The sequence below is a fragment of the Lagenorhynchus albirostris genome, chromosome 14 (assembly GCF_949774975.1).
Source record: "Lagenorhynchus albirostris chromosome 14, mLagAlb1.1, whole genome shotgun sequence".
Taxonomy (NCBI): domain Eukaryota; kingdom Metazoa; phylum Chordata; class Mammalia; order Artiodactyla; family Delphinidae; genus Lagenorhynchus; species Lagenorhynchus albirostris.
Window position 1 is genome coordinate 37540686 of NC_083108.1, and position 24736 is coordinate 37565421.

Sequence of the window (24736 nt, forward strand, 5' to 3'; positions counted from 1 at the left end):
GCAAGAAATGGTTAACAAAGACCTAGAAATATTAAAGAACAAACAAACAGAGATGAACAATACAGTAAGTGAAATGAAAACTACACTAGAAGGAATCAATAGCAGAATAACTGAGGCAGAAGAACGGATAAGTGACCTGGAAGACAGAATGGTGGAATTCACTGCCATGGAACAGAATAAAGAAAAAGGAATGAACAGAAATGAAGAAAGCCTAAGGGACTTCTGGGACAACATTAAACGCAACAATATTCGCATTATAGGGGTCCCAGAAGGAGAAGAGAGAGAGAAAGGACCAGAGAAAATATTTACAGAGATTATAGTTGAAAACTTCCCTAACAGGAGAAAGGAAATAGCCACCCAAGTCCAGGAAGCGAAACGAGTCCCATACAGGTTAAACCCAAGGAGAAACACACCAAGACACATAGTAATCAAATTGGCAAAAATTAAAGACGAAGAAAACTTACTGAAAGCAGCAAGGGAAAAATGACAAATAACATACAAGAGAACTCCCATAAGGTTAACAGCTGATTTCTCAGCAGAAACTCTACAAGCCAGAAGGGAGTGGCATGATATACTTAAAGTGATGAAAGGGAAGAACCTAAAACCAAGATTACTCTATCCGGCAAGGATCTCATTCACATTCGACGGAGAAATCAAAAGCTTTACAGACAAGCAAAAGTGAAGAGAATTCAGCACCACCAAACCAGCTCCACAACAAATGCTAAAGGAAATTCTCTAAGTGGGAAACACAAGAGAAGGAAAAGACATACACAGAAAGTGGGCTCAAGAATGCAGGATAGAAGGGAGATTCGGAAGATGGCGGAAGAGTAAGACGCGATCACCTTCCTCCCCACAGATACATCAGAAATACATCTACACGTGGAACAACCCTAAAGAACACCTACTGAACGCTGGCAGAAGACCTCAGACCTCCCAAAAGGCAAGAAACTCCCCATGTACCTGGGTAGGGCAAAAGAAAAAAGAAAAAACAGAGACAAAAGAATAGGGACGGGACCTGCAGCAGTGGGAGGGAGCCATGAAGGAGGAAAGGTTTCCACACACTAGGAGCCTCTTCGCGGGAGGAGACTGCGGGTGGCGGAGGGGGGAAGCTTCGGAGCCGTGGAGGAGAACACAGCAACAGGGGTGCAGAGGGCAAAGTGGAGAGATTCCCGCACAGAGGATCAGTGCCGACCGGCACTCAGCAGCCCAAGAGGCTTGTCTGCTCACCCACCGGGGTGGGCGGGGCTGGGAGCTGAGGCTCGGGCTTCAGTGGGAGCGCGGGGAGAGGACTGGGGTTGGCAGCATGAACACAGCCTGCAGGGGGTTAGTGCGCCACGGCTAGCCAGGAGGGAGTCCAGGGAAAAGTCTGGACCTGCTGAAGAGGCAACAGACTTTTTCTTCCCTGTTTCCTGGTGCGCGAGGACGAGGGATTAAGGGCGCTGCTTAAAGGAGCTCCAGAGATGGGTGCAAGCCGCAGCTAAAAGCGCGGACCCCAGAGAAAGGCATAAGATGCTAAGGCTGCTGCTGCCGCCACCAAGAAGCCTGTGTGTGACCACAGGTCACTATCCACACCTCCCTTCCAGGGAGCCTGTGCAGCCCGCCACTGCCAGGGTCCCGGGATCCAGGGACAACTTCCCTGGGAGAATGCGCGGCGCGCCTCAGGCTGGTGCAACGTCCTGCTGGCCTCTGCCGCCGCAGGCTCACCCCTCATCGTGCCCCTCCCTCCCCCCCGGCCTGAGTGAGCCAGAGCCCCCGAAGCAGCTGCTCCTTTAACCCCGTCCTGTCTGAGCGAAGAACAGACACCCTCTGGCAACCTGCACACAGAGGCGGGGCCAAATCCAAAGCTGAGCCCTGGGAGCTGTGAGAACAAAGAAGAGAAAGGGAAATCTCTCCCAGCAGCCTCAGAAGCACCGGATTAAATCTCTACAATCAACTTGATGTATCCTGCATCTGTGGAATACATGAATAGACAACAAAAAATCTGAAATTGAGGAGGTGGACTTTGAGAGCAAGATTTTTATTTTTTTTTCACTTTTCCTCTTTTTGTGAGTGTGTATGTGTATGCTTCTGTGTGAGATTTTGTCTGTATACTTTTGCTTTCACCATTTGTCCTAGGGTTCTATCCGTCCGTTTTTTGTTTGTTTTTACTTTTTAAAAATTTTTTTCTTAATAATTATTTTTTATTTTAATAACTTTATTTTATCTTACTTTATTTTATTTTATTTTATCCTCCTTCTTTCTTTCTACATTTTCTCCCTTTTATTTATTTATCTATTTCTCCCTTTTATTCTGAGCCATGTGGATGAAAGGCTCTTGGTGCTGCAGCCAGGAGTCAGTGCTGTGCCTCTGAGGTGGGAGAGGACAACTTCAGGACACTGGTCCACAAGAGACCTCCCAGCTCCACGTAATATCAAACGGCGAAAATCTCCCAGAGATCTCCATCTCAACACCAACACCCAGCTTCACTCAACGACCAGCAAACTACAGTGCTGGACACCCTATGCCAAACAACTAGCAAGACAGGAACACAGCCCCATCCATTAGCAGAGAGGCTGCCTAAAATCATAATAAGGCCACAGACACCCCAAAACACACCACCAGACGTGGACCTGCCCACCAGAAAGACAAGATCCAACCTCATCCACCAGAACACAGGCACTAGTCCCCTCCACCAGGAAGCCTACACAACCCACAAGCCACTGGGGACAGACACCAAAAACCATGGGAACTACAAACCTGCAGCGTGCAAAAAGGAGACCTCAAACACAGTAAGATAAGCAAAATGAGAAGACAGAAAAACACACAGCAGATGAAGGAGCAAGATAAAAACCCACCAGACTTAAAAAATGAAGAGGAAATAGGCAGTCTACCTGAAAAATAATTCAGAATAATGATAGTAAAGATGATCCAAAATCTTGGAAACAGAATAGACAAAATGCAAGAAACATTTAACAAGGGCCTAGAAGAAAAGGGAAAAAAAAGGATCCAAACTGGAAAAGAAGAAGTAAAGCTGTCACTGTTTGCAGATGACATGATACTGTACATAGAGAATCCTAAAGATGCTACCAGAAAACTACTAGAGTTAACCAATGAATTTGGTAAAGTAGCAGGATACAAAACTAATACACAGAAATCTCTGGCATTCCTACCACTAATGATGAAAAATCTGAAAGTGAAATCAAGGAAACACTCACATTTACTAATGCAACAAAAAGAATAAAATATCTAGGAATAAATCTACCTAAGGAGACAAAAGACCTGTATGCAGAAAATTATAAGACACCGATGAAAGAAATTAAAGATGATACAAATAGATGGAGAGATACGCCATGTTCTTGGATTAGAAGAACCAACATTGTGAAAATGACTCTACTACACAAAGCAATCTACAGATTCAATGCAATCCCTATCAAACTACCACTGGCATTTTTCACAGAACTAGAACAAAAAATTTCTCAATTTGTATGGAAACATAAAAGACCCCAAATAGCCAAAGCAATCTTGAGAATGAAAAACGGAGCTGGAGGAATCAGACTCCCTGACTTCAGACTATCGTACAAAGCTACAGTAATCAAGACACTATGGTACTGGCACAAAAACAGAAAGATAGATCAATGGAACAGGATAGAAAGCCCAAAGATAAACCCACACACATATGGTCACCTTATCGTTGATAAATGAGGCAGGAATGTGCAATGGAGAAAGGACAGCCTCTTCAATAAGTGGTGTTGGCGCAGTGGTTGAGAGTCCACCTGCCCATACAGGAGACATGGGTTCATGCCTCAGTTTGGGAAGATCCCACATGCCACAGAGCGGCTGGACCCGTGAGCCATGGCCACTGAGCCTGCGCATCCAGAGCCTGTGCTCCCCAACGGGAGAGGCAACAACAGTGAGAGGCCCGCGTACTGCAAAAAAAAAAAAAAGTGGTGCTGGGAAAACTGGACAGGTACACGTAAAAGTATGAGATTAGAACACTCCCTAACACTATACACAAAACTAAGCTCAGAATGGATTAAAGACCTAAATGTAAGGCTGTAAACTATCAAACTCTTAGAGGAAAACATAGGCAGAACACTCTATTACATAAATCACAGCAAGATCCTTTTTGACCCACCTCCTAGAGAAATGGAAATAAAAACAAAAATAAACAAATGGGACCTAATGAAACTTCAAAGCTTTTGCACAGCCAAGGAAACCATAAACAAGACCAAAAGACAATCCTCAGAATGGGAGAAAATATTTGCAAATGAAGCAACTGACCAAGGATTAATCTCCAAAATTTACAAGCAGCTCATGCAGCTCAATAACAAAAAAACAAACAACCTAATCCAAAAATGGGCAGACGACCTAAATGGACATTTCTCCAAAGAAGATATACAGATTGCCAACAAACACATGAAAGAATGCTCAACATCATTAATCATTAGAGAAATGCAAATCAAAACTACAATGAGATATCATCTCATACCAGTCAGAATGGCCATAATCAAAAAATCTAGAAACAATAAATGCTGGAGAGGGTGTGGAGAAAAGGGAACACTCTTGCACTGCTGGTGGGAATGTGAATTGGTACAGCCACTATGGAGAACAGTATGGAGGTTCCTTAAAAAACTAAAAATAGAACTACCATGTGACCCAGCAATCCTACTACTGGGCATATACCATGAGAAATCCATAATTCAAAAAGAGTCATGTACCAAAATGTTGACTGCAGCTCTATTTACAATAGCCAGGAGATGGAAACAACCTAAGTGTCCATCATTGGATGAATGGATAAAGAAGATGTGGCACATATATACAATGGAATATTACTCAGCCATAAAAAGAAACGAAATTGAGTTATTTGTAGTGAGGTGGATGGACCTAGAGTCTGTCATACAGAGTGAAGTAAGTCAGAAAGAGAAAAACAAATACCGTATGCTAACACATATATATGCAATCTAAGAAAGAAAATGTCATGAAGAACCTAGGGGTAAGACAGGAATAAAGACACAGACCTACTAGAGAATGGACTTAAGAATATGGGGAGGGGGAAGGGTAAGCTGTGACAAAGTGAGAGAGTGGCATGGACATATATACACTACAAAATGTAAAATAGATAGCCAGTGGGAAGCAGCCGCATAGCACAGGGAGATCAGCTCGGTGCTTTGTGACCATGTAGAGGGGTGGGACAGGGAGGGTGGGAGGGAGGGAGATGCAAGAGAGAAGAGATTTGGGAACATATGTATATGTATAACTGATTCACTTTGTTATAAAGCAGAAACTAACACACCATTGTAAAGCAATTATACTCCAATAAAGATGTTTAAAAAAAAGATAAGGACCTACAAAGACAAATGCAAAATAATTAAGAAAATGGTCACAGGAACATACATATAAATAATTACCTTAAACGTGAATAGATTAAATGCTCTAACCAAAAGACACAGGCTCGCTGAATGGATACAAAAACAAGACCCGTATATGTGCTGTCTACAAGAGACCCACTTCAGACCTAGGGACACATACAGACTGAAAGTGAGGGGATGGAAAAAGATATTCCAAGCAAATGGAAATCAAAAGAAAGCTGGAGTAGCAATACTCATAGCAGATAAAATAGACTTTAAAATAAAGAATGTTACCAGGGACAAGGAAGGACACTACATAATGATCAAGGGATCAATCCAAGAAGAATATATAACAATTATAAATATATATGCACCCAACATAGGAGCACCTCAATACATAAGGCAACCGCTAACAGCTATAAAAGAGGAAATTGACGGTAACACAATAATAGTGGGAGACTTTAACACCTCACTTACCCCAATGGACAGATCATCCAAAATAAAACTAAATAAGGAAACAGAAGCTTTAAATGACACAGTAGACCAGATAGATTTAATTGATATTTATAGGATATTCCATCCAAAAACTGCAGATTATACTTTCTTCTCACGTGCACATGGAACATTCTCCAGGATAGGTCACATCTTGGGTCACAAATCAAGCCTCAGTAAATTTAAGAAAATTAATATCCTATCAAGCATCTTTTATGCCCACAATGCTATGAGATTAGAAATGAATTAAAGGGAAAAAAACATAAAAAACACAAACACATGGAGGTTAAACACTACATGACTAAATAACCAAGAGATCACTGAAGAAATCAAAGAGGAAATCAAAAAACACCTAGAGACAATGAAAACATGACAATCCAAAACCTACGTGATGCAGCAAAAGCAGTTCTAAGAGGGTAGTTTATAGCTATATAAGCCTACCTCAAGAAACAAGAAAAATCCCAAATAAACAATCTAACCTTATACCTAAAGGAACTAGAGAAAGAACAAACAAAACCCAAAGCAGCAGAAGGAAAGAAATCACAAAGATCAGAGCAGAAATAAATGAAATAGAAACAAAGAAAACAATAGCAAAGATCAATAAAACTAAAAGCTGGTTCTTTGAGAAGATAAACAAAATTGATAAACTATTAGCAAGACATCAAGAAAAAGAGGGAGGGCTTCCCTGGTGGCGCAGTGGTTGAGAGTCCGCCTGCCGATGCAGGGGACACGGGTTCATGCCCCGGTCCGGGAAGATCCCACATGCCACGGAGCGGCTAGTCCCGTGAGCCATGGCCGCTGAGCCTGCACGTCCGGAGTCTGTGCTCCACAACCGGAGAGGCCACAAGAGTGACAGGCCCACATACCGCAAAAAAAAAAAAAAAAAGCAGAGGACTCAAATCAATAAAATTAGAAATGAAAAAAGAGGAGTTATAACAGACACCACAGAAATACAAAGTATTCTAAGAGACTACTACCAGCAACCCTATGCCAATAAAATGGACAACCTGGAAGAAATGGACAAATTCTTAGAAAGGTATAAGCTTCCAAGACTGAACCAGAAAGAAATAGAAAATATGAACAGACCAATCACAAGTAATGAATTGAAACTGTTATTAAAAATCTTCCAACAAACAAAAGTCCAGGACCAGATGGCTTCACAGGTGAATTCTATCAAACATTTAGAGAAGAGCTAATACCCATCCTTTTCAAACTCTTCCAAAAAGTTGCGGAGGAAGGAACACTCCCAAACTCATTCTATGAGGCCACCATCACCCTGATACCAAAACCAGACAAAGATACTACAAAAAAAGAAAATTACAGACCAATATACTCATGAATATAGATGCAAAAATCCTCAACAAAATACTAGCAAACAGAATCCAACAACACATTAAAAGGATCATACACCATGATCAAGTGGGATTTATCTCAGGGATGCAAGGATTCTTCAATATATGCAAATCAATCAATGTGATACACCATACTAACAAATTAAAGAAGAAAAACCATATGATCACCTTAATAGATGCAGAAAAATTTTGACGAATTTCAGCACCCATTTATGATAATAACTCTCCATATAGTGGGCATAGAGGGAACCCTACCTCAACATAATAAAGGCCATATATGACAAACCCACGGCAAACATCATTCTCAATGCTGAAAAACTGAAAGCATTTCCTCTAAGATCAGGAACAAGACAAGGATGTCCACTCTCACCACTATTATTCAACATAGTTTTGGAAGTCCTAGCCACAGCAATCAGAGAAGAAAAAGAAATAAAGGGAATACAAATTGGAAAGGAAGAAATAAAACTGTCACTGTTTGCAGATGACATGATACTATACACAGAGAATCCTAAAGATGCCACCAGAAAACTACTAGAGCTAATCAATGAATCTGGTAAAGCTGCAGGATACAAAATTAATGCATAGAAATCTCTTGCATTCCTATACACTAGTGATGAAAAATCTGAAAGAGAAATTAAGGAAACACTCCCATTTATCATTGCAACAAAATGAATAAAATACCTAGGAATAAACCTTCCAAGGAGACAAAAGACCTGTATGCAGAAAACTATAAGACATGGATGAAAGAAATTAAAGATGATACCAACAGATGGAGACATATACCATGTTCTTGTATTGGAAGAATCAATATTGTGACAATGACTCTACTACCCAAAGCAATCTACAGATTCAATGCAATCCCTATCAAATTTCCAATGGCATTTTTTTACAGAACTAGAACCAGAAATCTTAAAATTTGTATGGAGACACAAAAGACCCTGAAGAGCCAAAGCAGTCTTGAGAGAAAAAAACGGAGCTAGAGGAATCAGACTCCCTAACTTCAGACTATATGACAAAGCTACAATAATCAAGACAGTATGGTACTGGCATAAAAACAGAAACATACATCAATGGAACAAGATAGAAAGTCCAGAGGTAAACCCACGCACCTTTGGTCAACTAATCTATGACAAAGGAGTCGAGGATATACAATGGAGAAAAGACAGTCTCTTGAATAAGTAGTGCTGGGAAAACTGGACAGCTACATGTAAAAGAATGAAATTAGAACACTCCCTAACACCATACACAAAAATAAACTCAAAATGGATTAGAGACCTAAATGTAAGACCGGACACTATACAACTCTTAGAGGAAAAACACAGGCAGATCACTCTTCGACATAAATCACAGCAAGATCTTTTTTGATCCACTTCCTAGAACAATGGAAATAAAAAAACAAAAAAAAAAAAAACAAATGGGACCTAATGAAACTTTAAAGCTTTTGCACAGCAAAGGAAACCATAAACAAGATGAAAAGACAAGTCTTAGAATAGGAGAAAATATTTGCAAATGAATCAATGGACAAAGGATTAATCTTCAAAATATATAAACAGCTCATGAAGCTCAATATTAAAAAGACAAAAAACCCAATCCAAAAATGGGCAGAAGACCTAAATAGACATTTCTCCAAAGAAGACATACAGATGGCCAAGAAGCACATGAAAAGCTGCTCAACGTCACTAAGTATTAAAGAAACGCAAATCAAAACTACAGTGAGGTGTCACCTCACACTGGTTAGAATGGGCTTCATCAGAAAATCTACAAACAACAAATGCTGGAGAGGGTGTGGAGAAAAGGGAACCCTCTTGCACTATTGGTGGGAATGTAAACTGATACTGCCACTATGGAGAACAGTATGGAGGTTCCTTAAAAAACTAAAAATAGAATTACCATATGACCCAGCAATCCCACTACTGGGCATATATCCAGAGAAAACCACAATTCAAAAAGACACATGCAACCTAGTGTTCGTTGCAGGACTATTTACAATACCCAGGTCATGGAAGCAACCCTAATGCCCAACGACAGATGAATGGATAAGGAAGATGTGGTACATATATAAAATGGAATATTACTCAGCCTTAAAAAGGAACAAAATTGGGTCATTTGTTGAGACGTGGATGGATATAGAGACTGTCATACAGAGTGAAGTAAGTCAGAAAGAGAAAAACAAATATCGTATATTAACGCATATATGTGGAACCTAGAAAAATGGTACAGATGAACTAGTCTGCAGGGCAGAAATTGAGACACAGATGTAGAGAACAAATGTATGGACACCAAGGGGGGGAAGCGGCGGGGGTTGGGGGTGGTGGTGTGATGAATTGGGCGATTGGGATTGACATGTATACACTGATGTGTATAAAATTGATGACTAATAAGACCCTGCTGTATAAAAAAAATATAAAATAAAATTAAAAAAAAAACTTGCCCAATGCCATTCTGTTCCTTATCTTTACTTAGGTATACTTCAGGTAAGATTTATACTTTGCTTTAAAAAAACTCAAGACTATTTAATGTTTTAAAATTTGGTACAAGAAAACACATTGTAGGCAACTGTCGTTCTCTATAGCAGGAAAAAAGGGAAAGTTTTTGCCTTTTTCCATTTCTTAGAGACAGAGAAATGGCAAGCAGAAAATCCCAATGATTCGTGAAGGCTCTCAAAAAAGTTCCACAGCAGGTTTTGCAGGCAGGGCCTTGGCCTTGGGTTGAGTTCCTAAGAGATTCTGTCTCACTGACCAAATGGCATTAAGTGGCAGCAGTCAGGTGAGTTATGGGGAGCTGGGGCGGCCCTGAGTCATAGAACCACAAGGAATCTAGTTTCCTGCCAATTCATGAAATACTAGACTGGAGGTGTCCAAAAGCTTTATGCAAGGGGACCAGCACGCATTAGGCTGATGATTGACAATATTCCATCGCTACCGTGCCCTTTGGAAATAGGATGCTAGACGTTTCCGATTCCTGCCATGTGGACTGGGTAACCTAGGAGAGTGTCTCTATACCTGAAGGAAACTGAAAACATGTTACACAATGAAGGTGACAAGGATGCTCAGTCAATGACTGGTAACAATGACAACAGCCGTGATGATAAATGAAAATGATGAAAAATGATTATTCATTTAAATAAACTGATAACTATATGTCTGTATTTTATTTCCAGGTGTGAAGATCAGGAAGCTAGAGGAACTATCATATTTTCCAGTACTTTAAACGTTTGGATCTGTGAGAGAAAATATTAGTATACCATGTCCGTAATATCTGTAAGTGCCTCCTGCTGAGTGCTGGTGAAGAGGCCATGGCCATATAAGCCATATTTTATATCTTCAGGGCCAAACAATGAGATATTTGGAAATATCTAGGAATTGATTACAGGTAGAAAAAAAATCACTGTCGAACATATTTATCCTTGACATAAAATTAATAGAGTATGGTAAAAATTTTAAATGCATCTCTAACATTATTTCTGTGCGCAAAATAGAGAGTACTGAGCTAAAAGTAAGAAAAATAATCTAGCCATGATGTATGCTTTCATGGCTGTATCAGTGAGTGAAAGCACCTCATAAACTCTTGGCAGCAGCTTTCTTTTACTGGGAAATGGTCATTTCTCTCCATTTGGCCTCAAGAGGGACTCAGGTATGCAAGCCAGGGAACCTGGAAAGAACACAGTTCTAGCTTCCACAGAAGGCAGTTCAACCTTGGAACAGCCTGCAGGGACCATCTTCAATCTGGTTTTGAGATGACTGGTTTTCTCCACTTTGTTTCCACAATATAGGTTACCTAGATCTGACACCCACTGGCACGATAGGTTACCTTGCTGTATTGACATCACTGTGGGTCCAGAGATTATCATTATCTTTAATCCTCAGAATAACCTCCTCAAGAGTCACATCGAAGAACTCTAGCCCAATAAGAACACTGTGCCTTTTTCTCTAACTAGTGAGAATAACTTGTTTCCAGAGTCATCTATAAGTTTCTTAAAATAATAGGAAGTAAACTTATTATAGAAATTCTGATGGATACCACCAGGCTCAGTGAAAATAAGGAAAGGGTAATTAAAGCAATGGATGAAGAGTGAGGCCCTTCCATGTTTACCTAAAATGGGGGCTAACTGTCTCGGTTAATTAGAGCACAGTGAAAATGAGAAGACATGTATATGTTTGTTCATCACTTGGGCCTGATAGTTTCACACAAAGGAAAAATATTCAGACCCTCACCACCAAGCTTAGGCACCAGTGGGACAAACGCCTGCTGTGAACCACAAGAGGGCCAGGTGAAAAATAATTCAAGCACACGCTGACTTGATGGTGGGAGCAGTGGCATAATTTACACAAATGTTACAGCTGGGAAGGTTTTGGGCTGAAAGATCTCGCTAGATGGCACATAACGCTACAGGTATTTGACCATTAGCCCTCCCCTCTTTGTAAATATATTTTGTAAGAGAAAAGGTAAAGAAAGCTTTAATGTTTCCATACCTTCTGCTATCAAAAGTTCTCCAGAATCCAAGTAAGCACTCACCAAGTGACCTTTAACCCTGAGGTATATCTAATTCAGGAACAAATACCTGCTTTCCCTTTTTTTTTTTTTTTAACAGATGTAATTCTGAAATGTAGATCACAATTTTTACAGACACTGGGGAGAGGGTCAGCAAGGGGATGGCGTGGCATTCAGGGGAGCACCACCACGAATGTCACGGCACCGTGATGCCCTGATAAACGGCTTGGTTGGAAGTCAAAGCAGTGGTTTTACTCTCAGCATGGCATCAACAAGATCTGAAGCACATCTTCCATCTATTTGAGCCTCAGTAAAACACGGATAATAGCATTTCCCCTACTTACTGAGATGCACCACAAGGTATTAAATAGCAGCATTTGGAAGGAAGGCACTGAGCACTACAAAAATGTGAGATGAATTATTAGCATACGAGTCCACAAGGATAAAGAGTGAAAAAGCGAGTCAACCCCCGGCACGTTTGGACCACGTGCTAGGTGTTTGGTGCAGGACAAACATCTGGATGTGTGATTATATTTTGTATTCTTCCTTCAGCTGTTAGAATATTCTAAATATTAGGGATCAGCAAAAAATTACTTTGAGCTTTGAAAATGGGACCTGGTGAAAAGTTTAGACTATTAATTGGGAGCTGGCAGAATGCTTTCAAGAATGATAACAAACCAGGCTGAGAAAAACCTTTCTGTCATATATACAGAAAGGCTTCTGTCGTAAGGGCAAAGGCTCCAAATCAGGAGGAAGCTTCAGCAGTTCTCTTTGCCAGCATCCTCTTATGGCATTTCTTCTTCTACCCTTAGAATTTCCAGTTGTATAATTCAGTTATGTATTAGGACAAGGTGTTAGAACACTTTGCGGGTTCCAACTGATTTGGATGATAATGAGTTAACATACGATGGGCAGCACTTCTAGATTCTACAAGAGTCACTGCTTCCCCCCTCCCCCCAAGGAAAAAGCAAACGTCAATGCTACTTTATTAATTTTTAATTATGTCTAAATTGAAGCCCAGTATTCCTTTTCCTGATGCAGATACCACTTATGGTGTGATTTCAGTCAAAACATTTTCTTAGTCTCTATTAATCCCTTCTCTGTAAAGGAAAATGACATTTGCTATTTATCTCTCTGAAAGCATACTGAAATAACTTTATTTTCCCCAAATGCATATTATGTATACACAAAATAAGTATTTTCTACGTTCTTACTGAAGTTTAAAATATTGTCTTTTTAATGGGATAGGATGGCCTCAAGTTTGACTATAACTGTACAAAATGCTCGAGGAACTGTCTTTTTGCCACAAACATCAAGCAGATTAAAAATCTTGAGGACAAACAATATTTACAGATACTGACAATTCCTTCTCAGCTTGGGGCCATTCTGTACTTCACAGTTTGGACAAAACCATTCTGTAAAGTGCTGCAGATACAACTCTTAGAGTTAAAAGTCCCAAGATTAAGTCCTGAGCCACAGCTTTGCAGGGGAATATTTTTTATATTGCCTCTGGAAATACCACAATTTAGATAGAGCAGTGATATCAGACAAAGTTGAAAAGCACACTGCTGTTACAGAGCAGTCTGTTTTCCTGATTCTCAGAGCCTTAATATTTTAAGACTGACATTACTCATTATGACTGAGCCATCTGCCCGCGACAATCTTCCACGGCTCAGGGACCAGGAGCGACTGGATGTGATGGGAAGCTGGGGTGCAACCAGCCTGCTCAAGCAGATTGAGCCCTGAGGCTCAGCGAGCCAGCAAAGAATTGGACAGACAAGATTATTCCATTACATCCAGTTCTGCTGAGGTCATGGAGTCCTGCCTTGTTTAAATTAGACTTTACGCCATATTTAGTCAACCCTCATAGAGTTAAAAGTTTAGTGTCTCTGTTGTCTTCAGTTGGCTAAGTCTACATCAGGCTGCACGCCATAACACTCAATTAAACCAAACAGTTCTGGCTGCAGAGCTAGTCAACACGCAGTGTTAGGTGCCTGTAGCCGAGAACCATCCTCCCTGATAATGTGAAAGAAAACGGACCCACAATTCACAGAGCCATCAGGAAAACTGCTGATGCTCTAAGGCTGCAGTGTACAGTATCATTGTTTTTCTCCAGATAAGCCAAGACAAGAGGGACTTTCTCCAGGGAGAGCCCGTCTGACTGCACACAGGCATCTACACCCGCCCCACACCATGTGCCAATCATCTTTACTATAGTCTATTTTTTTCTTCTTCGATATTTAACTTCTATTTTCACGAGGTCCACGTTTCTTTTGCTCACTTTGATTAATTTTATCCTCCATCAGTTTAACTTAAACCAGACCAATAATTCTTACGGGAGAAACATTTAAGAGGGGTCACTTTATCGGGCAGATCCAATAGATAAGTAACATGCAAATTACAGAGTAATAAATTAATCCTAACTTATTACCCTGTGAATTAGGATTGAATGTCAAAGTAAGTCTTATTTTTGGCATTCTCCCTTTTCAGTGATCACACACTGCAATCTTCACAATAAATAATTTTGCTTTAGTAAGTGGCTCTGCAGACCCCTGGTTATTAGGGACAGCTCAGGTCACAGTCACCCCCGAAGCCTCCCATCAGTTGCCTCTCAGTATGAGTTTGCATGTAGGAATGGTTACTGCTGCCCAGAAGAAGCCTGTCTGATGTTAATTAACTCATCAGTTCCCCTCTACTCTCCCTGCACTCACCTTGGGGATGCTGAGCTGTTCCTGGGGAGGAAGATGATACCGTGAGAGCCTCTTGCGAGTCTAGAGATGAAGGGCAACAGCTCAGGCGGGTGGGTGAGGCAGGGGCTGCCGGTGAGGTCAGGTCCAAGGAGAGGTCAGCTCTGCCCCGGCTCACACTTCGGCTTCTCAGTTCCTTCTCATGCGCCTCAGCTGCCAACTGCTCCAAGTATTTGTATCTGAAAGTTAAATTCCAAAGGGTTTCCGTAAAAAGAAAGAGGAGCCCGTGGCTGATGCTTGTTTATGGATGAAACACCTGCAGAGTGAGCTGGTTTCCTGATGCACAGAGTACAGCGCAGGGCTGGCTGGAGGGCCTGTCTGCCAAAAACACCCAGCAAAGCCAAGATGCTAATGATTAAAAATCCTGCATCATTCATAACCAAACAAACAGGGGGAAGTGGCAACATCACAGTCTCCAGATACTAGATCCCTGCTGCAGAATCCTATTTTGCTCTTTTAGGAAACATTTGTACCAGCAAGCAAAACAGCATTAATGACCATCAAAAAGCCCCAGCAGTGACAGCTGAAAACCACACTCCCTCAGAGCTCGCAGCTGTGAAATGCGAGGGTGCCTTGGTGCGGCAGAGAGGAACAATGCCCCAAAATACCAAAAGGTTGTTGGACGAAGCCCTCTCTGGATTTCTGAACCTGCTTCAATGCTAACAGCAATGTGGCTGGAATTCACTTTGTTCTCTCGGTGTCGACCATGGAAAGTTTTTTATATTCTAAAATATTTCTGAGTAGGACTCAGACATCCAATAGCTTGGACCTGACGTCACATATAGTTTATTCATCAAAGTCAGTTTAAAAGAACAAAGATACATCTGTTTTGCATTTCAGGCAGGCAGAACCCAGTAACTGTTTATTAAGACCAGCTACCAATCATCTTCCTCATAGTGTGCTTTATAGATCAGACCAAAATAACTTTGAAATATGTGCCTCTTCCAGATGTCTGCTAATTTTACCCACCATTATTTGTTCAGGAATAGATTTATGAACTCAGCTGTAGCAGGTTTCTGACTATCGTACCCTCCATGAAACTTTGAGACAGCTTATTCCAGACCCTCCCTCACATCCATCCAGGTTCACTGCTTCAGTTCCTTCCAATGGGCAGGCCCCCACCCCCAGACACTGCACACCGCACTTTTACAGTCAGCCTGATAAGAAAGGCAGAGCGCACAAGTAAAACCTTTCAGAAGGATGCATTTAAAAAGCACGTGTTTCTTCGTCCATCCTTCGGGGGGCGTGGCCCCCCACATCTGTAGTCATCACCCCTTCTCTCTGCCAGTCCCAAGGCAGCCAGTCTGCCCTTCAGGACAGGCTCGCACACGCGTCTCCCTCCGGGAGGCCTGCCTTGACCACCACAGCTGGAAGTGATCCTGGCCTTGCCTCTGAACTCATGTCGGATATGTAGTCCATTCAACTCAGATGGCATTTTACATTTACTGCCCGGCATATGTAGTCGTCTTTTCACGTGTGCAGGTCTGTTTTCAACAAACAGATAATAGGATTTTTGAGACCAGGAAGGTTACCATCCTTTGCCCTTTCCTTCGGCACTGTGCATTCGTTGGCCGACGGGAAGCAGGCGACGTGTGCATTGAGGGACCTGCCAAGCAGTAGCCTACCTGTACGTCTCCCTGCAGCCCAGGGCACCAGGGGGCAGAGCCAGCTGACTGCACTTTCCTGGGGAGTGAGTGTACTTTCATGGTGAATCTCTGATAAAAGACGTGGGACGGATCTGCATTTACAAACGTCTGCGTCACCCTTACCGGGTGAAGCTAGACCCAGAAAGAAAGCTTTAGGAACTCTGGACTTTCCTTGCCAACAATGTCACCTCTCGAACAGCGCGAGAGGGGCCAAAAGGAAGATATTTCTGAACTTGAATCAGACCAGCAAGGAAAAACCACCTGGCTGTGGAAGTGACAGGAAACGTGGAAGAAAGTGTTCTTGAGGGCAAGAGTCAGAGCCCATATTTTAAAAAGTCTGGGGGCAAACGGAAGGCCAGGAATGCTACGAGCCCAGGAGGAGTTCCTGAGCACAGGTGTCCCCACATGGAGTCCAAGCCGTCTGCGACAGGATGGGGGACAGGAAGGAACAAAGTGCAAACCAAGGGGCCTGCACATGTCCAGGAGATCGGAATCCTGGAGGAGGGAAACAGTGCCCTAACAAAATCAGAAGGGTCCAGGGAGAGAGGTAAGAAAGCCTCACACAAAAGACTTCAGGCCAGGAGGACAACCGATCACTAACCTCCATTCAGCTGGCCTGGCCCTGGACCTGGCCTCTCCATTCCCCTCCCTGTGGGCAGCCAAGCTAGCAGGTATGTACTGGCAGCCAAAGGGTTCACCCCATTTTCCGGGGGACCCCAGGGGTGGCTCATCCAGGTTCTGGGTAGACATGACTCGAAGACTACTCCTGTGCACCCCTCGGCTCACAGATGTCATCCCTGAGGATCCTTTAGACAGGGGGAGAGTCAGGGGTTGAAGCTGAATCATTCCGAGGATGTTTACATGGTAAACAAAAATGGCAGGGGAAGGGGCACGGGGCCTTACTAAATGGGTAGAAATTTTCAGTTCTACAGATAAAGAGTTCTGGAGGCTGGTTGCACAAATACGTGAATGTATTTAACACTACTGAATTATACACTTAAAAATGGTTAAAATAACAAATTTTATGTTATGTGTATTTTTCCACAATTAAAAACTTTAAAAAATGGAAGGGGTGGGGAGGCCCAGGTGTCAAGAACCACTAAATCTTTCAGTGTTCCCCCGAGATGGGCCAGAGTGGGGAGGGTAAACGGGCGTGCACGGGGAAAGCCAGGCTACCCGGCATGGAGAGCTATCTCCCACAGAACCTGGGGAGGAAGCTGGACCTATATCCCGACCTTCCCTTAGACAGTGACTCTAAGTGGTACTTGATCTAGGAGCCCGCCAGCCCATCTGATGACTGTCACATCTCTGGCTGCCTAGCAACACCACCCCCAACCCACAGACTCTGATGTAGCCTCCCAGGTACACAGCACTGGGTTTTCTATCCACAGACCACAGCCCCCCAAAAAAGACTTTTTCACCTTTGCTACCCTTGTTGAAACAGTCTCATTGTCCTGCCTGTCCATGTCTTTGTCTTTTCGTTATTTATTAAATGTTCTGTTGCGTGCCTGTCATGTGCTAAAAACTGCAGTAGGCACTAGAGATTTAATAATACATAAGAAAAACCCCACCTTCTTGGCACTCATAGTTCAGGCGGAGGTACAGAAACAAACTTTGGTATGAGCTCAATACCCAACAGGGTTGCAGGTGGCAGGGCTGGTACTGCCATCAAGGGCACATACGATCATCTCTTTTCGCAGGGTCCAATAGAAACCCTGCTTGACTTTCAACTATACCGACTTACTAATGACTCTTCCTGCCACCCGACTACTCGGAAATTCTACCTTACATTAAATCAAAACCTGGCTCCCTCTAAGTTCTACTGTGTCCACAGACCGTGCTCAGAACCCTCTCTTACTGCTTCATGATCACTTTCAGGCATAATTTCCCAAATCCTTGCCCAGTCCCAACTTCCTCCCTTGCACTCTGTCCTCAGAACCTGTTTCCCATAAGGTACCTCCTCTCCATGTCCCGCTGTCTCCCTCAGACTACTCTCCACCCTGACCCCCACCCCACTCCAATAGTTCCCAGCCTGCATCTCATTCCTTACCACATCTAAAAAAGGATTATTCATGAATGTCAAGTCAATCAATATCAGAGAGATCCTCTCTTATAATACTTTAAAAAAATTAGAAATAAACCTAACAGAAAGTTACTCTGGGTTTGCACCATTACCAATAAAACACTGCCTGAAATTATGGAATGAGATGACATGAATTGAAATTTTAAAATTACAAAATTCATTACCCCTCAAAATAGCAAAATGACATTTATCTTGTTACACTCGATGATATGAACCTCAAAAACCCTCTGCTGTGCCTCTTGCTGTCTTTTTGAGTCTTTGCATTAGGGGACAGAGTCATGGGACCAAACAAATATGAAGAGTTATAGAGTCCTCTTCCATGTCTCTTTCCACCTCTGATCTCCATTAGTTTCCCCATCCATTTCCAAATTCCATTACACTTGGAAATCTTATCTTTTCCTGGCTTAACAGGAATTCCCAACTGCTTTCCAACAAGGGATGAAAGTATATCTCCCTCACTTCCATCTTTACCAGGTAATTCAAGCACCCAACTAACCAGGAAAAGTGGCTGGTCCAAATCAAAGGAAAATGCTTGGCTGCTTCCCCAAACCTCTGGGGAAACAGGGGTGGGCTGTAAGGAAGGAGTCCCCCGTGGAGCCATGAAGAGCCCACTCCTGCACCAGCTAAGAACGCCCAGGCAGATGGGTGGTGTGGGGCTGAGGTCGGAGAGCAGAACAACAAGGGAGAGAAGAGGAGTGGAAAACTCCTCTGCATAAATTTTCCAGGTATAAGTGATGCTCCACTTTGGGGGAAAGAGCAGTAAATAATACTCGGAAAGAGGTAGTAGCCCTAAGTGATTTGGGAAAAATTTGAGGTCAGTCTGAATCAATTCAGACCTTGACACAGCACCTGGTCATCTCTCCAGGAGCTTTGAGGACTTGCCTGTGCAGACATAACATGACATTCAAGTTGTCCAAAAGTTCAAAAAAGTGCAGAATCTGGTGGGGAATCTAAAAAATAAAATTTGATTTCTTAAACCTGGGTATATACGTCATGTCCCCCAATGTCAAAAACAGGTACTAATTAGACACAAAAAAGTCTCTTTGTTTCTTTGCCAGCAACTTTCACTCTAAACTTGCTGGCCACAACTGATTACCAGGATGGCAATAATCTAACAGAATGCCGGAATTAAAGCAATGCCATGGTTTTGTTTATGAGGCTGACGTAAGCATCTAATTTTTAAATTGAACACAGGCAGTATCCACTCTTCCCTGCCTCAGACTGTCCTGATCTATTTAGCTGATGGTGTCTAAAAAAAATTAGCACAATTCCACTTTTTATTGGCATAATTCAGAGACTGTTAGGTTCCTGACTGGCTCTGGCATGAACGCAGCCTTTCAGCTCTCCATGCAGTAACCCCATCTGGTGGTGGAGGGAATAACTGCAGGCTGTACAGTGCTAGGGGGTAAACTTGCCTTTTGCTGGTCTACTTCCAAAAACAATTTCCTGTGCTTATCTAAGTTTACCAGACACTGAATACATTAACTTGGCATGGTTTAATGGGATTCAAAGTATGTTGCTATTGAAATGAACATTGAAATGGTTTACAGCTTAAATATTTTAAAGCTGTTGGTTCTTTTGCTCATTTATCCGATACATCCTTCTTAAGTGCCTGCTATGTGCAAGCCCTGTGGCGGGCACTGGGACACCAAGGAAAATCAGGTATGGTTCCTGCCATCCAGGAACTGAGTGCGGTTCAGTAGGAAGACAGGCAAATGATCAGGGATCTCCATGGAGAGTCTCAGGAGGGTGTGGCACCCCAGTCAGTGCATGGCATAGTGTGTGTGCTCAAATATTTGTTGAAGAAATGCTGAACAAGTGACTTGGAAACACACAGGAGGGACACCTAACCCAGGCTCAGCAGTGGTGGTGCAAAGCATTTAAAATATATACCATATGCCAATATGCCAAACGAATATGCTTATTTGGTGAACAGTTTTGGAGGAACAGACAAATATATCACACCATGAGGGCACTAAATAATAAATCTGTACTTTCTTGGAAAATTGAGATAACCAGGACACTCTATTCTGCAAAATGCCAGGTACCCAAGGTCTTAGGTGTCTTAGGTGAAGCTGTTATATTTTAATTAACACAGTCTCCTCTGCATGCCTGGTTGAGTGCAAAGGCACGTGCCATTTGGTTACAATGGGAAAGAAACAAATACAAATACAAACCTTTCTTCTCTTGCTTGTCTTTGCTCTTCTCTTTTGTCTAAATATTCTCGGCTAATGGAAATATGCAGAAGAAATGAAATGGGAAAGGAAAAGAACAGAATTAGATGCTCATAAAATTGCCAAGAAATCATTAACAGAGTATATAATGAAAGCCCACTATCGTATCAGAAATCGAAAGTGGTTGTCATTGAATTTTTAAAAAATAAATATAAAGGCTATACTTTAAAAGTACTAAATATAATGAGTTTTCTATAAGATCACAGGGATGAAAACATGGGATTACTGGATTCACTCAGAGACTTTGCTAATTACTCTTCAGAAAGAAGACTAAGTATACGAGGGGAGGGGAGATAAAAACACTTTTAAAAGTTAAAACAATTCATAAATAAAATATGGCAATGACAAGCAAGCAACAGCTTTCAGAAGTGATTAACACATAATCAAGCTCTGGTAACTCCCCAACATTCATCTCAAGAATTAAATCTGAGTGGGCCCAAGTGTCTTGGCCATTTTGTGTTGCACTCTACAGTTTGCACGTTCCTTCCAGGGCCCAGGATTCTTTCTCCGCATCCCTCACATTCTCGGTTTCTAAGCAGGGATCACTGGAAGCTCTTGCTTTGTGCATTCTCTTTTGTCTTTATCCACAAGATGTCCAAATTTGTCTAATTTTAATGTTTGTTTTTCTGTTCCTACTGGAGAGGTTCCAACTTGAATCTAAGTTTAAGACTGTGTGGTCAGTCACTTCTCAGTTAACCATTTGTTTTCCTGGAGAATTCTGACATCACAGTTTTCTACCTCACAAGGTAGCTTAAGTACTCCACCCCTCTGTGCACTGATAACTGGATATAAAGGGGCACTAAGTCAGAGCAACTAAAGCAGGTTAGGAGAGGGAGAAAAAGCAACAAAGACTCAAATTTGTTATCATTTATGAACATCCATTCTCATCACTTACCACACTAGAAATAATATTTCCCATAACCCAGGAAACTTAAGATCATATTCGACAAAAATAACAACAGATAAGAATGCTTTGCAAAGAAAAAAGCACAAGGATCATGAGTAACTTAAATCAATGAAGTGGCTGATAAAGGATCAGCCATTTGGGTAATCCCAGGGACTACTCTATAAAGCTTTTCCTATTTCCTTCTTTGAATTTCTTTTCATTCACATCCTCAGATTTTCAGAATGGAACTGAAGTCATCATAATAAATAGTTCTCTGCAGTCTTTACTGATGATCAGCATTCCTTTCTGGACAAGGATTATTTTGCCAGGGTCTCTCTATGCTCTTAAATGACGAGTGAGATCCTTTTATGACCAAGAGGAAATAGTGAATAGCTATGAACGTGATCTCTGAAGACAGGTTGCCCGGGTCTAATTCTCACTCTGCCAACATGTGTGCTGAATATATATTACAATGCACTCTTGTCCTATTCTTCTGGGACTTCAAAGATATAAATACTAGATGTATTGATTCACAGGTCCATGAGGCACTGTTCATTTTTTTCAATATTTTGTTTTGTCTTTCAGATTGGAGAATTTCTGTTGTTTTAACATCAAATTCACTGACTCTTTCTTCTCTCATTTCTATTCTGCTGTTGAAACCATTCAATGAATTTTTTATTTTGGTTATTGTATTTTTCAGTTCTACAAGTATTTCCATTTGGTTCTTCTTTATATCTTCTATTTCTCTGCAGAGACTTTTCATTTGTTTCCAGAGTATTTGTCTTTATATCTTAGAACATGTTTATAATAACTGCTTTAAAGTCTTTGTCTGATAATGACAATATCTATGTCCATTTGTGGTTAGCACATTTTGATTCTCTTTTCCTTTAAGAGTTTTCCTGTTTTGCTATGACAAGTTGTTTTGGATTGCATTCTGTACATTTTAGGTATTTTGTAATGAGACTCTGGACATTATTTAAATTCTATGAAGAATCTTGATTGTTTTCTTTTAGCAGGCAATCAACTAAGTCAAGCTCAGCCGGCAAGTTCTGACTGCCTTCTGATATCGGTTCCAATGTTAGCTCAGTGTTCAAATATTTTTAGTGCCATTCACATCAGGCCCTTATATGCACCACCCAGTGGCCAGTCTGGGACCTGAGTGTGTTCCACTCAGTACTTAGTTCTTAAAGCCTGTGGTATGCTGTTTAGGTCCTGAGCCACATGTGCACAAAACTAGAGAGGATCTCAGGATTGGTCTCTTGATGTCTCTCCTCTTTGTGGCTTTCCCATCATTTTCTGGATTCCCTGGGTCTCCCTTCCTGGTCCTCTAGCCAGAAAGCTTGGGCTTTATTTTCCCTGCTCTGCTGCAGACTTTCAGTAATTCTATCTGCATATAGGGCAATGAAGCAGGATGACACAGAGGAAAAAAAGTGCTTTTGCAGTCATGCTCTTCTGATCACAGGAAGGGTTCCCTCCCTCAGAGTTTTAGGCACCTGCCTGGACACTGCTGCCATCACTGTGCTTCTGTAACAATATAGCTTGGAGGCTGGGGTAGGAGAGAAGAAAAAAATAAGAAAAAACAGGAGACTTCTCAACTCTCTGACCCTCAGGAATTCCTTTTGCAGCTCCCCAGTCCAGAAAAAGAGGGCTTCTTTTACAGCTCTTTCAGTTCACACTTGGTATGTGATTCTGAGTTTTGAAGTGCTGTTGAGTACATGCCATGTGATATTGGAGGGAAAAAATGGTAAACTCTCACTGGTTTGGTGGAGCTTTGAATGCTCGTCTCCATCCCCAATTCACCTGCTCCCTTTCACAGTTCAGAGTTCTCAGAGCTCCATGCTTTAAATCTGTCCATGATTTATGGTTGCACTGAATGATGTGGTAGAAGAGACAGGAGGGAGTGTGCTGATTCCATCTTTCCCAGAACTGGTACCCTGTTTTAAGAGGTTTTCAATCAAAATCTTTAGATGTGTCAGCTAATCTCTGAATTTTCCATGTGTTTCAGTCAGATTCTCTGCTGCTATTTGGTGGTGAAATATGTGAATCTCTCAGAAGGCACTGAATCAGGAAGCATTTAACCTGTTCCAGTGGTTTTACAAATCGGTCTTTCCAAAAGTGACAACTTCCAGAGCTACCTCATGAGAAATGGTGCATACAGGTCTGGTCTTTCCATATATCATTTGGTAGAAATCTGACAGCTCAAGGTATATACCACACAATTATGGTATGAGAAGGATGTTGGTTTACTTCACGCAGCCCATTAGCCCCATCTTACAAAAGTCGGGATTAATGTTTCACCCACAGACTTGGGATACTTCTTTTCATATAGTAGTGAGTTACGGTCAAGGCAAGCTCACAACTCTGCTCATGTTTTGGTCATTTCTACAATTATACGTACTCTTCCTGGCTGCTGGAAAAAAAAAACATTATTGAACTTGTAAATCCTCATTGACAATGCTTTACATTCTTTGTAGATTTCACTGGGAGTAATCGATCGGAATACTTTTCCCAAAAAAGTGAACTGAGGAAAAAGGAAGTGGAGATGGGAAAGAAATAAAAAAAAGAAAGAATGTGGAAGCTATGGGAGAGGTGAATGGGAAGATGAAGGAGGGGGAAGGAAAGAGATGGGGAAGGCAAGAGGGAAGTAGGGGAAAGATAAAGGGGACAAAAGAATAGTAGAAGGTATGAAATGTGTAAGGAAAGTGTCTGGCGTTTTATAAAGCACTGCCCAGCTTGAACCCAGGCAAAGGGAGTGTTAGAAGGTTGACCGGGAAGATGGGGGCAATGGGGACAGCTGATCTGGCTGAAGGAGAAAAGGAGTGACGCTGGACTCAGCGGGGCAGACAGGCCAAGACATGGAAGCTGGAGTGGGCCACACCAAAGAACACATCCTTGGAGCTGGACAGAGACCAAAGCGATCAGGGGGACAATGGGCTGGGAGTAATCAGCACAATGCCTCTTTCTCCCCCATACAAGGAAAAATTATTGCTTAAAAAATATGAAATATTGCTACAGGGAGTAAGAAACAAACCAGAAAGTGGGAAAAGCATCTTCTTTTAGGCGTCCAATAAAATAAGTATTAACCATATGCAATGGTGAAGGCATGTGATTTAATTTTCAGCTCATTCTTTAAAAAATCTTAAAATCTGTCTTACCTGAATTTGTTTCTTTCCTCCCGTTCTATTCTCTGCAACCTTTCTTCTCTCTCCTGTCGCCGCCTCTCTCTCTCTGCCGCCAAGGACTCTTGGTGCTGCCTAAAGGATGATGTGAGAAGACCACTCAGTGATGACCTAAAGATACAATGAGTTAATGTTTGATTGGCTTGTCCAGTGATTAAAAGTACTAATGCAGGAATCAGTGAGTCCTTGGTTAGAACTGAGGGTCTGCTAGTACCTAGGTAATACATGGGGAAAATTACTGAGTGTCTCATGTCTTCTGTTTCAAGATCTTCATCTGTAAATGGAGGTAAATAACCTGC

General features: G+C 41.8%; 1 protein-coding gene across 9 annotated transcripts in view; it reads right to left on the minus strand.

Annotated features, from left to right (window-relative positions):
* Positions 1 to 24736, minus strand: part of FHOD3 (formin homology 2 domain containing 3) — a 492532-nt gene that overhangs the window by 94062 nt on the left and 373734 nt on the right. For 7 of the 9 annotated variants that reach the window (XM_060121093.1, XM_060121090.1, XM_060121095.1 and 4 more), the window contains 3 exons: positions 24414 to 24548; positions 20316 to 20366; positions 14374 to 14588 (listed from right to left, as the gene is read on the minus strand). In XM_060121093.1, the coding sequence (XP_059977076.1) occupies positions 14374 to 14588; positions 20316 to 20366; positions 24414 to 24548 (401 nt within the window). The remainder of the gene's footprint in view (positions 1 to 14373; positions 14589 to 20315; positions 20367 to 24413; positions 24549 to 24736) is intronic. The other 2 variants (XM_060121091.1, XM_060121096.1) reach the window with 1 other exon arrangement.